Genomic DNA, 16,309 nt, shown 5'->3' on the forward strand with positions numbered 1-16,309 from the left:
GCTTTGAACTACATAAAATTTTGGAGTACAAGATGTACGCTATAAAATCATGCATAGAAAGCACTAGCTATAAAAACATGTGTATACCTGTGAAGGTGCTGATCAATTTGTGCTATTTAGGAAAGAAAATTCCAAAACAGACCTGGCTGTGAAGAAATGCAAATAATAAAATTCATCTAGAGGTCCTTGAGGCTTCTTAAGCTCTAACCTTGTTATGAGGAATGGGGAAGTCGAACTGCCTAATGCAGATGTCTGTGAGTTACAAAAATAACCAGATGTCCTGATTAGCAGAAGCAAATGTTCTTCCCTTAATCCACATGAAATTATGTTCAAAGGCTCTCCGGATGTAATGTGTGTGTAAATAAGGGACCAACAAACATTGGAATAGAAAGAGCCATTGGCCAACTAGCTTGCAAAGCTTGAAAGATTGAATATTAAAAACAAATTTGCCACTGCTGACTGTCTTAAATTCACAGAACAGAACTGTTAAGCAGGGCTGCTTCCTGGGAAACATGGAAAGCCTGTTCTCATTAGCTACTTTCTCTCTCTCGCTCTCTGTCTCTCTCTCCCTCTCTCTCTTGAAAAATGTGGATAAAATGAAACTAGCTTTTTAAAATTCCTCTAAATAACTTGTTCCTAGCATCTGTATTTTGGAGGGGGGGTGGTAGTGTTTTTTTGTTAGCTACAGCTAGATTTTTGCTGTTCAAAATGCATCTGCTCATCAGATCTTTGATATTTGAGCTGGGTTTTGGTATTTTAATGTTAAACTAAATTTACTGTTCTAGTAATGCGGACTTCCCACACCATTAAATTACCGTTTATAGCCAACAAGTAATTACTAAGTTAAAGAACGTCATAAGAAGCTTTCCTTAATGTTATGAAATTCTGTTATCAAGTCTCATTGCTTTGAAAATTTATACTTTTCCAATAATTGATTTGAATGAAAAATAAAACCATGAAGGATCTGTTCTACAGATGTGAAAACCAGAATCTTGTCCTGTTGAAACTTTAGTTATCATCATCAGTGTTAACATGGAGGCAGATCAAATTAGGACTTGTGTGAACATGAATGTGTGTGTCTGGTCAGAGGTGTAGTGTTGTACTTCCCATTTTCAATGTTGTCAGATCTTCAGTTTTAAGAATTTAAGTTATAGTAGGTACCTGAGCTGCTTGGGCGTGAATTTCAACTTGTAAATGTTCCAGGTGGGCGTGAAGTCTTCATCATGGGGCACTTATAAATGTATTGGAATAAATGTATTGGAAGAAAAAAAAAGCACCATGATTCTGTGCAGCTAACAAGATAATAGATGTAATAAACAGAATAGACATGTGCATGCCAGTCTGTAGAGCAGACACTGAACTGGAAGTTCATTTTTAGTTTATTCCCTTTCTTTTTCCATTATCAGTCAGTGCAAGGCAGGCTGCAGATTCTCTGTCCTCTCCTTCTGTCATTCTAATGCTCAGCCAAAACCCCTTGCAAAAGTACCATTTAACTTTAAACTTGTAAGAGCTGGGAAACTTGTCTGTGCCTTCATTCCAGGCTGAAGTCACCCCCTTGTGCCTACACGTTGCAATTTATGGTGTTCTCTAAAAGGATCTAATCTCGGTGAATGTTCAGAGCAGCAAATGCCAAGGAGGAATGGGGTCTGATACTTATCTCTGCATTTTCATTGCTGTGGATCTCCCTGTGTGTTATAGCTGTCATTTTTGTTTTATCTACTGAACAGCAGAGAATTGCCTTCAAACTTGCAGCTTTCATACTTGTTCTCAAAGAGCATTACCAATCCTAAGGACTGGTTTTATATATTGTAGTGACTAGCCAAATAAGTGTGAATTTGAATGTTTTGGACCTCACGATAGGAGAAGAAGGAGAAGCTATCCTTACATGTTTTTAGTGTATCTTAAACACCTTTTTTTTTTTTTTTTTTTAACAGTAATACTGCTTCAGGCTGACACTGGCTATGCCAGGATTCATCCTAGCACTGTTTGAAATGGCTGAGATATTTATAAACTGACAGACAGCATTTATAAAATGAGGATGCTGACAGTCCCTTAACGATAACAATGGACTTGGACTCATCTATCACTTACAGAGGTTATTGGAAAGGGAACATAAGGCTTCTATGTGCCTCTGGTCTTAGACTGGCACTTATTTCCACACATATCTCTCTCTTTTCAGTCCTCTCTGGCTGACATCAACATTAGGCGATTGCAGCTAATTTCTCCATACCTTTACCTGATGATGCTTTGTCCTGTTTTCTGCAAGACAACTAACTTCGCAGCATCTTGGAGCAACACCCTCATTCTCCCAAATTCCCTTCTCCTAAACAAGAGGAACATCCTGACTTCTGGCAGGCTGCTGGCTTGAATTGGGAGGGAAGAACAGTGTGCCCTGATTGACAGACTTAACCTGGGGCTGGGCAGGGGTTAAACAGGCCTTCTGCCTCCTTTTACTTTCAAACAGCACCAGTCTGCAGACAGAATGCTGATGTACCTCTTTATTCAGTGGCTCCCTCTTGACTGAGAGAGTACCCTTCTGTCCTTGGTGAGGAGGACCAAGTGCAGCGTAGGGACACTTCCAGGAACATGAAAAGGATGTCAGTTATTTTCAGTTTCTGATAAAATACTGTGTTCATTCAATGCACTTAGGAGCTTGAGGGTCAGGTCATATCAACAGTTTGCACTGGAAGAGGAAAAATGCACTATTTCACTGGTGTGTGCTAAAGCATCTATTTTAATGTGGCAGCAGAAATACTGAGACAGCTATGTCTGGCATCCGGTTTGCCCTTGGAACATTTACTGTACTCTAACTGTTTGCACACTGTGTTCCCACTGTATTATTTGCTTAGAGACCTAAAATACCCAAGTAGATTTCCTACATGCAGTTGGATCTGCTGATACCACTAAAAGCACACTCTGCACACCCAGGCTTCTGTTCGAACTGATGTATACGCACGCAATGGCTGGAGCGAGACTTGATTGGCTTGAGGGGGTCTATTTATCAGGGAACTCGATTAAAATACAGACTGCACATGACATCAAATTTGTAATCATTTTTCCACAGCAAGCAAGCAAGCATTTTCTGTATTGGATGCAGGTGTTTAAAGCAATAGTGTGTTTTAAGGGCCAGTGCAGCACAAATTCTGGCCTTTGGGATAAAGACAAGTGTTTTGCCTGCATAAACAATATATTATTTTTTTCCCCTCCCCGAGGTCCACACACACCTAGTTTCCCTCAAGCTCATCATCTCTGTCAGGTTAATCAATAGGCACCGTATGGCAGAGGGTCAGTAATCAGTGTCATCGTGCCTTTAAATCGTGTTGAAAATTTGCTTAAAGCCTGGGCCAATTAACATCGAGATGATGAATGGATGGGTAGATGGGAAGAGCCTGGCGCTCAGGGGCTTTGTGAGAAGGAGATGCTCAGCTGTTGAGCAGCAGACACCAGCGAATAAAATCAGCCATTCATGTGAGCTCAGTCCACCCACTCTTAATGATAATGTCAATCTAGCAAAATATATACACATTGGAGTTGTCATGAGTTCATAAATCAAAGGAGTTTGTCAAAGGCATTCAGATTAACGAGGCAGCAGCAATAACAAGTCAAATTTGCATAGAGAATTGCCCGAATCTCAGTAAATTATGATCCTGTTTTTCATTTGATTATTTCCTAATGTCTCAAGAGGGAGAATGATTATATTAGCATGCAAAATCTACTCCAGAAGTAGAAATCCGAGGTATAGCAGACCAGCACACGATGACAATTAATCAGTTTCTGCATACTAGCATAAACACGCAAGGCCCAGAAATGAACTCCTTTTTTATTATTATTTCTCCTTGCTACTGATCCAAATGGTTCAGCTTGACAGAGACTTTATATTGCTTTAACAGTGTTCTGAATTGTGCCTGCAGGCAAGACATAGTTATGCAGCTATAACCAACCTATCCATCTGCCAACCAGATTGGAATTCTCCTATCCAAGGCTTCCATTAACCCCCACTGACAGCTCCAAACAGGATTAAGAATTTGAAAGCATAAAAAATAGTTGTGCTCTTCACATAGACACATGCTTCTCCCCCACCCCCACCTCCATACACTTGGAAAAAAAGGCTGTGTCTGTACACTTTTATAATTAGTGCAGGGCAGAACAGCATCAAAGAAAGCCTCCCCCAGTTGGCAGGGGTTTGATTTCCACCACGAGTGAGGCGGTACTAAAGGTAGCTCTGCCCAATTGGTAGTCCCTGGGAGTGCAGTTCTCCATGTATTATATCTCATTCCCAGCAGTGTTTTGCTGGGCTCTGTACACAAAATACTGCATGCCATCTCCTGTCAAATGCTTCAGTCTGGGGATTTCGTATGCATTGTAGCATGTTGTGTTTAGTGGTGGAGGAGGCTTCATGGGGAGAGTTAAATAGTAATAATTTTGTAGTGGTCTTTAAGACAACCTGCCATGGAGTTATATTCTGTTAATTACAGGCTGAAGTTTTAAATGCAAATCAGATTTAAAAGGATCTCATTACAGGCAGTAGCCATTTTAGGAAAAATGAGCTATGGAAGGCAGAGCCCCTTTGCAGGAATCTTCTGTTAGAGACAGATTTTCAAGGTTACAAGAACTATGAGCTTGATTTCATGACTTTTCTTTTCAGTACTTCCCCTGTCATTGTGTGACCTTGGGCAAAAAACAAATTTATTTTACCTGTCTGTGGAAAGAGGGGATGCTTTGGAGACTTCAGCATCTAATCTTGCCTGTATTTGTTCAAAAGAAGAGACCCTTGCATGCTAGCACAAACGCTTTTAGCCAGTCCAGCTTTAGTCAAGAAGGCTTGCCTGTGGGAAGTAAAAATTTTCCTTGGTGGAAGGGAGTTAGTTTGGCTTTTCAGCTTTCCATGTGCACTAGTTTTCTTTGCTTCTTTCTCCCTAACAAATTCCATCGTTCCCTACTATGTATGAAGTACAGTTGCTGCAGATCTTTAATATTCCCGGTGAGTACATCCAACTTACCGTCTGGATACCAAATGCTTCTTTCCAGGTCTGTGCCCGGGATGTGCATTTCAGTAACCACGAGAGGGTGCTCAGAGCGGTTCCTCCCTTTGTCTGCCTCTCCTGTGGCCGAGAGCATTGCTGGAGTCCTGCTGAGACAAACCTTATTCTGACCTCGCACATGTTTATCCCTCCTCCCACCTTGTTCAGCAAGGAGAAATATATAGATGTACCGTTTCAGTCAATTACGTTATGCTCTTCCCTTGGCCATGGCTAAGTGTTGACCTGTCAAGCGAAATTCACTTCCATGCAGCTACAGTTAGTCCTGAAATATGCGGGGTCCTGTATCTGCACCTGGATTGATAGGTTTCCTTTTCCTGAGAAATGAGCGGGAGTTATAAACATCTGTGCTTTTTCTTAAGTGTAATGCTTTCCAGTCATTCTGTCTTCACCAAGCGTAACTTACTTGCCGACAAAAGTGCATGAGCAGCGCTCCTCTTTAATAGTCTGCTATCGGAGCTGCTGTGTTGGTGCTGTAGAATGGTGAGACGCCAAGCTGTGAACCACCATATGCACTTGGCAGTCTTTGTCTGGTCTTTGTTCAGCCAACCTCTTAGCCTTGCCACCTATAAAGATAATGAATGCAAAATGGTCCTCTGCTTGCTCTTAAAATTAGATGCTCCGCTTAAAGAAAAAGTAGATAACTTGATGCTTTACAGTAACTAGAAATTTCAAAATAAAGGCTAACAGTTCACCAGCAGTTCCTGCTTTGTGATGTTTGTGTGAGGGAGGATCCTTAGTGGCTTTGAAAGGCGAGAAGAATGCAAGATTTCACTGTTGGAAGAGAGATTATTTGGAAAGGGGAATTGTTCTGGCACTTACTGTAGTGAAGGGGGTGGATGTTGAAAACGAATCCAGACGTACTAAACAACCCCTTTACCCTACAGCCACAACAAAATGTATTTCCTTTAGTAACTCACCTCAGGTTCTTATAGTTTTCACTCTTGACCTTTTTTTTTTCCCCCCAAAATTAAAATCCCCCACAAAAATTAAAATCCTGACTTGAGTCAACCACTTACTAAACTAAATTCAATGAGCAGAAAAGAGCAGCATTAATGTCTGACCTTCCTTTTTGTATATATGCGATTCTAGCTTGTATGTTTTTATGATCACAGTTCTTTCAAAGCAGGATTTAATGCAATAACTTGGTCCTGACTGTGACCTCATACAAAAACTTTTAAAAGCTGCCCTCTTACAGTGATTTATCAGGCCTGTTTAGGATTGATTTCCATTATAAAACCCTGGTTACAGCATTCCAAATGTAATGGTGCCTTATAGGTTCTATATCTTGTTTAAAAAAAAAAAAAAAATTCAAAATCACTAGTTGGTCTGCAAGCCTTGATTTACTTCTGACCAGTTTATGACATCCCAAGTGGGGTTTTACTATTGTGTTCCTCTCCCTCCACCCCTTGTCTGCCATTTCTCAGCAGCTTCTGTCCCTGCCCTGTGTCCTGGCTGTCCCTTTGCTCCCGTTGCCCAGAGCAGCGAGCCCGTGCTCATGCAGCACTGCACTGGGCACACGCTCTGCTCTGCTGACGGCTTCCCGCAGCCGCCATGCTGCTGCTGGCCCTGCACTGCCACTGCTTGCAGGCCCCGCTCCTCCTCTGCCAACAGATGCCACTTCTGTCTCCTGAGGTGTTGGGCTGGAAGCTGTCTCTGTGAGAAGCCAGGCAGAGCCATGCTCAGCAAAGGACAGGTTATTTGGGGGACAGGTACAGAATGCAAACTTCTGCTGTAAGAGATGCAGTTCTGAGCTTGTCTGCAAGTAACTGGATAGCCACCCTTTTCCTGGCAGAGCTCTCCCTAGGCCGTTTTTCTGTATCTCTTTAAAACAGGTTTCATTGCTCACTACTGAATGTGTGGGAATGTGGCCTAAGGCTATGAATACTGTGGTGATCAAAGTTATTTTAGATGTGTGTGGGGGATTTCCCCAAAGCTGGCTGTCATTTCTCCCCGAGTGCAGTAGCTGAACCTGTGGGAAGGAGCGCTGTCTTCCAGAGTAGCTGACTTTGGCAGTGAGGTCAAGATTCTCCCCACTGTATCCAGCAGTTTTTAACCATACATTTGCAAGAGACTATTCATGCCGTGATACAACTATAGTTTGTCTTTAAACCAAGCAATATTTGGTTTCAATCATGACATTAGCATGACAAAAGTTTCCTAGTTGTATTTTTAACTCATGCTAGAAAAGCTGTTGTATTTCTTGTCTACATCCTCTTGTCTGACTGATCTTTTTTTTTGGGAGATGGCAGCTTACATTTTGGAGAATCAGTCCTTCTAGAAATGGTACGTGTATGTGGAGTCAGGCAGCAGGAGAGAAGAACACAGCTGTATTATCATACACTACCTACACAATATTTGGGTTTTTTTTTGGAAGGATTTCCTGACAACCTCTTTTAGAAGAATTTAGCTTCACCGTAATTTCTCTATGATTTTAGGCAGCCAGGCAGACTCAGTGCAATTAATAATTGTTAGGCAGATTAAAAACATAGGAGCACAGAGAACAACAGTTGCACCCATTAACAACCTCTTGTTTTCAACAGATTCCACTGTTTTAAATGGTTATTCTGGGGTGTTCAGGAACACCAGTTCCTGATTCAACCACCATTTCAGCTTTTGGAAGTGGCTGTTATTGGTAGTTTCAGAATAAATCCCTAAAGCATGGGCTTCTTCAATAGATACCTGCACAGTATTGCATTGTGGTGTTGAGGAGGAGAAATTCTTTCTCTGCCATAACGAGCTGTTTGGCATAAAAGTACAAGTTAGCCTCCAGTATGTGTATATGTAAAATACTACAGCCTGTGTAGGAAAAATATTCTGTTTCTTTTCTCCTCGCAGAGTAATATTAGGGATAAGAACTGAATTAAAGCTTACTTTCTTTCACAGAATTCCTCTGAGAGAGAAGACTGTAATAATGATGAGCCCCCTAGGAAGATCATTCCTGAGAAGAATTCACTTAGACAGGTATGTGATCAGTCTCTTTAAAAACGTGATAAAACTTTCTAGCTATTTGAATCCTTAAATGCTTCTGGAAGCTGAAGTCTGGCTTGTGCTCATGGAAATCTTATATTTTCTTCTTTGAAGTCTGAGGAAATCACATTGTACCCAGGAAAATCAGACACAGAGATTTAGCTTTCAGGGGAGTTTGATGACTGAAGAAATGTATGCTTCAGTATAGTTCAGTCAACTGTGACTTTAGTTTTACCTTTCTCCAGTTGGTGTTCATCAAGACCTCTTCAGCCTTTTCTTCTGTAATTGTTCCTGTCTTATTTGTGGTATATTTTGTCTTGCCTCAGATCAAGACTCTCAAAATGTTGTATAACAATTAAACTTTTTATTGCCCTTGAAGGTAAATTTTCTTGGGGATGATATCCAGGTTAATAACCTGAAAAATGACCTGTTCTTGTTTCTTTTACATTCATATCAATTACTAATGGATAAAAAAGAGAAAGGATGGTTTACTAAAACACTATTTCTTTGTCCTTTATATATAGTAAAGCAAATTCCTTACCAATTCAAAATAATTCATTTTTTAAATCCCCGTGGCCAGCAAAGGGAGGCTGACATGTGCTTTCTGGGAAATTTAAGTTTGGTTTAGTGATTTCTGATCCATTTTCACTTTGGTCTTTCTTCCCACTGCAACCTTCGGGCAACAGAAGCAAAATTACGTCCATGCCTCAGCTGCCTGAGGTTGCTGCCTGGTGCATCATAGTGAAACCATTGGTGAATGTGACTTAAGTGAATACCCCAGGCCATACATTGCAACAGCTGAGGAATTGTTGCATTTTCTTCTGCATCTCAGCCACAGGAGCAGCAGTCTCAGGCAGAGGAATAAGATGGCACAATCCTGAATCCTGTCCCTCATCAGCTATTTCCAGGAGAAGTTGTGGGTCAGAACCATAGTAAAGGAAGACGTATCTTTTTGATGCAATGCACTTGTGCTCAGAGTTGTTTGGTTTGTTTTGAGGTTTTTTTGTGTTTTAATAGGAGTGTTTGGTTTTGTGGGAGGAGGTGTCATGTAAAGGACTACATACATGTGACTAAGGTCCATCTAACAGATGTAGTCCATTTTAGTCTTTACATGAGGCAATATGCTGGCATAATAGCTGAGGTCCCATTTAGAGCTGAAAAGGATTACATTGCAGAATTTATTAAATATGTTAGATGAAACTTAAACTGTTTCTGGCATTCAACAACAAACAAGAGCTGGAGGAAGAGGGCAAATCTACTAGGAATATCCTAGTATTCCCAGGATAGGAAACAAGGTCTCCAGCATGCCAGAAAATCAGGGGGGGTTTATCTTAGAGTTATATTATCCATGGCAAGCCATCAGGTTCAGCAAGAAGAGATATATGACTCTTCTTCAAAAGAAGATTCATAGTAAGAGATGATAATTAAAAGGATTGTGAGTTACTTATTTTGTGTGTCTTCTCATCACACTGAGTCCTTCCTTGTAATTATTGATTGAGGAAACAGATATTTGGAAACTGTATTATGCAGATGAGGAAGGTGCAGTTTCTTGAATTGGGTTTCCATTTTGTTATATTTCAATCTGCAGAAGTATTCTTAGTGTCACAGGAAAGCTGTCTTTTCCCTCAGGCCCACAATTCATCATAATCGAGTAGATACCAGGAATACAATTACAAAATCACTTGTAGTGTCCCAAGATTTCATATTGGAAAGAATTCAATGGATATTGTTTACATTGAAGATGGTTAGCTGTGTTGTACAATACTGTTGAGATGTTGTGTCAGTCTCTATCGTCATGTCCAGTCCTTACAGTGATGGATGCAGGACAAAATCCTTGGGTCTTCTTATTGCTTTCTGTGTTGAGAACAGTCTTTGTAAATAAATTCAAGGTGTAGTCTTAGTCTTAAAGCAAGTGCCCTCTTGTCTAGATCATAGGAGGTGCCTGTTATGGAGGGAATTCTGGTTCTTTACATAGACATAAATAAAGCTGTCTGAGCATTTTGGAAGCTCAGATTGCTCCTCTTCTCCATTAGCAATGGACAGGAGCAGTGGGGAGTTTTCTGGGGCTCTCATTCCAGAAGTCAGACACATTTAGCCACGTACCTAAATGCTCACAATCAGTGAGTAATGCTTATTGAAAATATCTGGATCTCCTATAGGAAGGTATGCAGAGTAGCTGCTATGTCTTAACATCTATCCATGCTTTATAGAACCAAAAAAAATGTGACCTGTAAATGCTGTCAAAGCTATAATACACAAAAAATTGCCTTCCATTTTACTGGAAAGATGCTAACTTGGTAAATATTGTGTGAACAGTTTCGTATTTTTTGTTCCTCCCGTAAGATTCCCTTAATATTTCATTATTGGGGAACATGGACCTACATGCACAGAGAAATTGAGTGTAGAGGGGTAGGAGTCTGTTTATTTAAATGGTCTTTCCAGTGAATGTATCCTCATATTTAGTACTTTTTGATTAGTCTTAGAAAATTAATGAGATGCATCAGACCACTTCAGGGTAAGCACTATGTCTTGACATGTTCAGCTGCTAGCAAGTTTAAGTAAAGGTGCATTTCCTTTTCTTGCCTTGTTTGCAGTGCTGTTATGCAGCCTTAGCCATAGTGTTTTCTCAGGTGGGTTTGTGGATCAGACATACCAGAAGGTGGAGGTGTAAGGAGGTGTTATGGAGGTGTAATGCTTACTTATGCATCTGAAGTTGTATGCAGGGGCTGAAGACACCCATTGCTCAGTGCTGTGGAACTCTTAGTAAGAGAAATACAATTTTGCTGTTGATTAAAATGGTTTACGGAGAAGGGTGTCTTCAGAAGTCTCAACAAGTGGGGCTGTGTCCTTGAATTACTGGAAGTGGAAGGCACAGCCACTGTTGGGTTCATGTGAGGGCAGCAAGGGAGAAAAGACATGGAGATTAGCACTGGGAAACAGAAGAAGGCAATGAACTTGACACTGTTTGCTGGAACAGTGCAAAGGTCTAAGCTATGACAGACTTTGGAATATGGATGCAGACGTTCAGTTTTGTTGAGTGCTTGATCTGACAAAATTAAATTTTGAAGGGATAAACTGAAAATCATAGTATGAAAACAGACCAGAAAAAAACAATGACAAGTGGCAAAAGTTTTTGGCAACTTTATTTAAGCTAACAAACGAATTTTCACACTGCAAAGTTATAAATTAATTTTAATAGGCTGATCCAGATGGTCCATTTGGAAAATGGATAGCTTGATCTGTTGAAAATTAAACTAAATTTATCTCTCTCATACTTCAAACTGAAGTAAGCGTGAGAAGAGTGCCCATTAAGTCCAGCTCATACAGATGGACCGGCAGGTCACACATGGGACTAATCTGATTCATTTTAAAAATAAATGCATGAGTTATTGAATCAGGTTCCTGTTTCAAGCCCTGCATGTGAGCGTGTGTGTGTGCTGCCCTTTCAAAGGGACTTGAAAATGCTTCAGTGCATTTTTAACCTGTGTGTTTCCATTTTAATTCAACTTCCTTGCCAAAAAACATAATTAGTTTTCAGTGCCTATCATTTAGTGTTAGACCCAAACACTAGATTGATTAGGTCAGCCATTTGTTATTTTAAGGGCTATGTCTCCATCCTTCATTTATGAAGAACATGAGCTCAATAGTCTTGGGGAGAGAGCCGGCCTTTAGAAACTGGGAAGGGGAAACTCTCTGGGGGCCCCTCCAGCCTTTTAGCTTCTGGGTGTTTTTAACAGAGCCATGAATGCAGATTTGTAAATTTATTGCAGTGCCATCTGGTTTTTTTGCAGGAACCATATTATTGTTGGCTCGTATCTGTCTATTGTGGTGGTCACTCCCCAGGAGCTTGCCCTCATAGTCCTAAGGAAAGTGATGAATAGTGGGGGTCAACATGAATAGGTCACAGGGCAGCTGTCCGGGGCTGCCCTGAACTTGATTACCCTACTGGTTTTTAAAGAAGACGGGCACAATGCTGGTTGTTTAAAACCCTCCCTCCCTTCTCTTCATTGCAGCAATAATGAAGTGCCTTTTGCTGCTGTGGTTCATCTGTGGGCGAAGGTGCCTTGTGGGGAAAAGCTGGCAGCAGCAAGGCTGCCACAGTGTACCTCCTGCAAACCTCACAGTGGACTCTGCTGTCTTTCTGCAAGTTTCCAGATGGAAGTCCGGGGGAAAAAAAATCCCTGTCTGTTACCCCATTCAGACAAGCCCCTTAGCATTTTCAAGAATTCTCCCTCTTGCGGTTTTGGCACAGAATATTACCTCAATTCACTCTTACAGACTTGAGATAATTTTCTAAAATCACATGTAGCACCTAAAACATGCTCTGGGCACTATTTCAAAGTTAAAATAGGCATAGTCTGATCTTAAGAGTTTAATGCCAGTACTCAAGAAAACCGTGAGAAGCAGAAAGTGGCTGAAGAAGGTAGAGCAAAGGGAAAACAAGTAGTAGCAATTGTTAGTGGTTTACTTTCAGTTGGCAGCCTCATCCTGCTGCTTAGGGCTCCTCTCCATGTGTATTTCTCCTCTGCAAAAGTGTTTCTGCCATGCAAGATTGAAGCCCTCTTTTTGAATGATGAGGAAAGTTGCATGGTATGGAGGAAGAGAGGATCCTTCAGCTCCCTCTGTCTCTTTGGGGAAGACGCTGCACTTCAGATTTGCCTTCTGTTGGAGAGCTGTCTGAGGCAGGCAGTCCTAGTCTATAAAATTATCCTGGTTACCTCATCTTCTACACAGTTCTTGGTAGTAAGGAGTTGCTGTTTGAAAAGCCCCCTGAAATTGCTAGAGGTACACCATTAGCCTTATTTGCAAGATAATGCTTTCTTTTAAAGTTTTTTTTTCCTCATTATTCTCAAACAACAACAACAACAAAATAATTTCCATTCTTTTGTGACACACTTAGTGTGTGTTAAAAAGCTAGCCAAAGCGGGATGTGCTGGAGTCTAAGTTACAATGGGAGTGCTGCCTTGTGGCGGAAAGGCCACTGGGCTCTTTCAGCATTAGTGCTAATAGGAATCTGTCACCCCGCCATTGCTGCATTCCTCTGTAATTGAGTAAATTGCAAGTGTTGTCTGCTCCCCCCTGCCCTTTGTGTCCATGTCCACTTACCATCCGAAGAACGTGGGCAGTGATAAATAAAGCGCTGAACAGGGCTCCCAGCTCTTTGAAAGCAGCATGTTGCCAGCCCCCTAGTTATATTTCTTTAAGTGTTTATGTTTTTCTGTATTCTTTCTCTTGTGTGGCTGGAACCCTGGGGATCCAAAGCCATGAGAGAGGCCAAGAAGCTAACAAAAGTAGCTGTCCCCTTGTTAGCTTGTTCCTTTCTTCTTTAAAAAACAAGATGAAAACCATCTGGCTCAGGGCATTACATTTTCCTCCCCCATGCACCTCTATAGATTAAGAGTTTCACCTGCAGTGAGGGTTTACATTGATTAGGGAGGGAGCAGTAATTCAAGCCTCTATCCACTTCAGTGGTACTTTGCAGTCTTTAAAGGTGCTGACCCATTGAGTTAAACTGTCAAGGGAGGATAAAAAAGGATCTTCATCCCAGGAGGTAACAGCTGCCAGGTTTTCAACACCTTGCACGCTGCTGGAAAAATGTCACAAATTGTCAATGGAAAGAAAAATCACTTGGCTGCCATCTTCCCTTAATGATACGCCTTATAAAATGAAAGATTTAAGGGTTTAAAAATCAGCAAGTAGCTGTTAGGAAAAAAAAATCCTGGGGGTTTTGAACAATGGGCCCAACAAGAGGTATCCTGAAAGACTGCGAATAATGCATCTGAGTTAGAACAGCCGGGTCTGATTGGGATGACCATGGTTATGTCTGCACAGTGGGACAAGAGGGAAGTGAAAGGAGCAGCACAGAAGTCTAACATTACCATGCCTGTATTAACAAAAAAACGTAGAAAAAGTAGTCTGATTCATAAGCCAGTGAACTGCGAGAAGACATACTGTATTTCTGCTCTTCTGAGGACAATTTGTTTTCAAGCAGCTACCAGATGGCTAAATACCACATTTTCTTTTTTTTTCCCTTATTTTCTTTAACAAGATATCTAGTTTGCCTTGCTCTTTATTTTTGTTTGTTTTAATGCTTTTACGTAGCTGAACAACCCCATGGTGTTGGGCATTGTGGCATACTCCTTTTTGTGTTTCTCCCCCTTGTGCATTGATGGATGAGTTAAAAAAAATCTTCAGCTTTAATATAAGTTCAGGTAACAAGCATATTGGACTAAAGCTTTTTGTTTGCATTGTCTTGAGGTTTTTGTTTTAGGGGCTTTTTTTTCCATGTTTGTTTTAGGTAAGTCATTTTAATTGTACTGGGTAATTAGAAGGTACACACAGCCAAGGGAGCTTTGTTATGGTAATTACTCAAGAAAACCCACTCCCCAACTACCACTGCCATGTGTTAAGACACGTCTTCCCTCTAGTGGCAATATTAAGGACTCTGGCTTTCAGAGTCAGCAAGGTGTAATTGCAATATGACAAACTGTGCTTTAGGGAAAATCCTGTAAATGATCCAGTTTTTTGTTTGTCTAGTCTTTATTTTGTCTTATGACTTTCTGTGGGGACTATCCTTCCCAAGGCTGGGCTAGGGATAACAAAAATTTCGTCTTAAGAAAATAGTCAAGGCGGATCCTGGGTAATGTCTTACAGCTTGACTTAATTCTAGTCTTCTTTTTAATTACCTGTTTATAAAAACGTTTTTAAATTTGTTAAGATTACTTAATTCTTTCAGAAGAAGCACCTCATTTGAAATAAATAAATAAATTGCATTTATTTTAAATAGTCCATGTGAAAGACCTTTAAAGGGTAATTAATACAAGTCTCCTAAGACTCTAAATAAGATGAAAGTGATCTTTCCAAATCTGCTGGAGTGATTTGTTTATATAACTTCCCACTTCTGCTGAATTCTTCAGAGTCTAATAACTTTTTTTTCTAACCGTTTGGCAATTTGTGCTTAGCTACAAAAGCCCTTGTTCAAAAAGAACAGTTTAATAATCTTCTCCCTGAAAATGACTTGAAGGGAGGGTATGGGTTTTGTCTTTTTGCTGTGTTTTTATTAGTGGTATCTTTCTCTGATAAATCATGTAATTACTAACTATTGGGGGGGAAATCTTATTGAACTCCTGGGTTGCAGCTTCTATTAAGAAGTGGAGCTTTGTTCAGGGACTGGGGATTCTTGGAATGAATGGCCAAAGAAATGGATTTCAGTTGGGGAAAAGTTGCACATACATGGAGTTCTGACTGGGGTTCAAGGCTTCAGGCCGGTGCTCAGTGTTCATCCAGAGCTGCACAGACAAGAGTAGAAATGTTTATGTGTTTGTGTCAAAGAGCAGGATCATACTTTCTTTAAAAAGAAAAATGTAACCAAAGACACTTACGGAATGAGATCAGATACAGCTCTATCTTTAGTGAACCATAGTCTAGTGCCTCTGTGGCATTTTAAGCCTTTGGCTGAGAGTGAATACAGCTTTGTGGTTCCCCTGCTTCTGACATGATTTGGTGCTCCCATATATTTGTAGGTTTCTTTTTTTTTCATTAGGGCTTGTTTGGCTATAGGGCTGCTTAACACTCTTCTCAAACGGCTTTTGCAAGGTTAAAGGAATGCAGCTTGGTAACAAGTTTGTGTCATTTTAAATATATACCTTCTAGTAAATAAGGAGGAGTCTTGCAATCAATCCCTTTTAGTGTGTTATATGTTTCACCTGACAACTAAACCCTCTATTGATTAACCATTACTTTGTTAGATAATCTTGTGTCATTGAAGCCACTGTAAAAATTAAACTCTTTAAAATGTTTTACCCTAGCAGCAGTGTGAAAATTGAAAACTTGTTCAGAATTACAGCCAGCTTCCACAAAGAGGGTAGTTTTCAACAAACTGGTTTATGTTTGCATGCTTTATATATAATATAAAAACATATTAAAGCACTCCAACGCAAAGCTATCTGCCTGTAGCCTTGAACCAGGCTACCATTTCAGAATACTTTTCCTTGATGAAGAAACCTCTTATTTTGATGAAAGGTAAGGAGAAACTTGAACAGTTTTGGTGCAGATTAGATGAGATATGTAAAAGGGTCAAGCTTTAAAGGCAAACTTGAGAAATAACCTTTTTTAAGGCTTAGTTTTGGCTTTGATTTTCCTGCTTTTCTCCCAGGTAAGTCAATGTTCCCATGGGCATTGGAACAAATAGAAGGAGGTACTCTTATGTTGTGGTGTAGCATTAGATACCCTCAAATGTTTCACCTAACATGAAGGTCGTATCATCTGCATTATTACTTGATGATATGACATTAATTCTG

The 16,309-nt window shown here is 40.4% G+C and overlaps 1 protein-coding gene across 4 annotated transcripts in view; it reads left to right on the plus strand.

The window, feature by feature from the left end:
• Positions 1 to 16,309, plus strand: part of BTRC (beta-transducin repeat containing E3 ubiquitin protein ligase) — a 113,880-nt gene that overhangs the window by 40,698 nt on the left and 56,873 nt on the right. For all 4 annotated transcript variants that reach the window (XM_053984225.1, XM_053984227.1, XM_053984226.1 and 1 more), the window contains one exon: positions 7,926 to 8,003. In XM_053984225.1, coding sequence (XP_053840200.1) covers positions 7,926 to 8,003 — 78 coding nt within the window. The remainder of the gene's footprint in view (positions 1 to 7,925; positions 8,004 to 16,309) is intronic.

This window comes from Vidua macroura, chromosome 8, assembly GCF_024509145.1.
Source record: "Vidua macroura isolate BioBank_ID:100142 chromosome 8, ASM2450914v1, whole genome shotgun sequence".
In the NCBI taxonomy this organism is placed as follows: domain Eukaryota; kingdom Metazoa; phylum Chordata; class Aves; order Passeriformes; family Viduidae; genus Vidua; species Vidua macroura.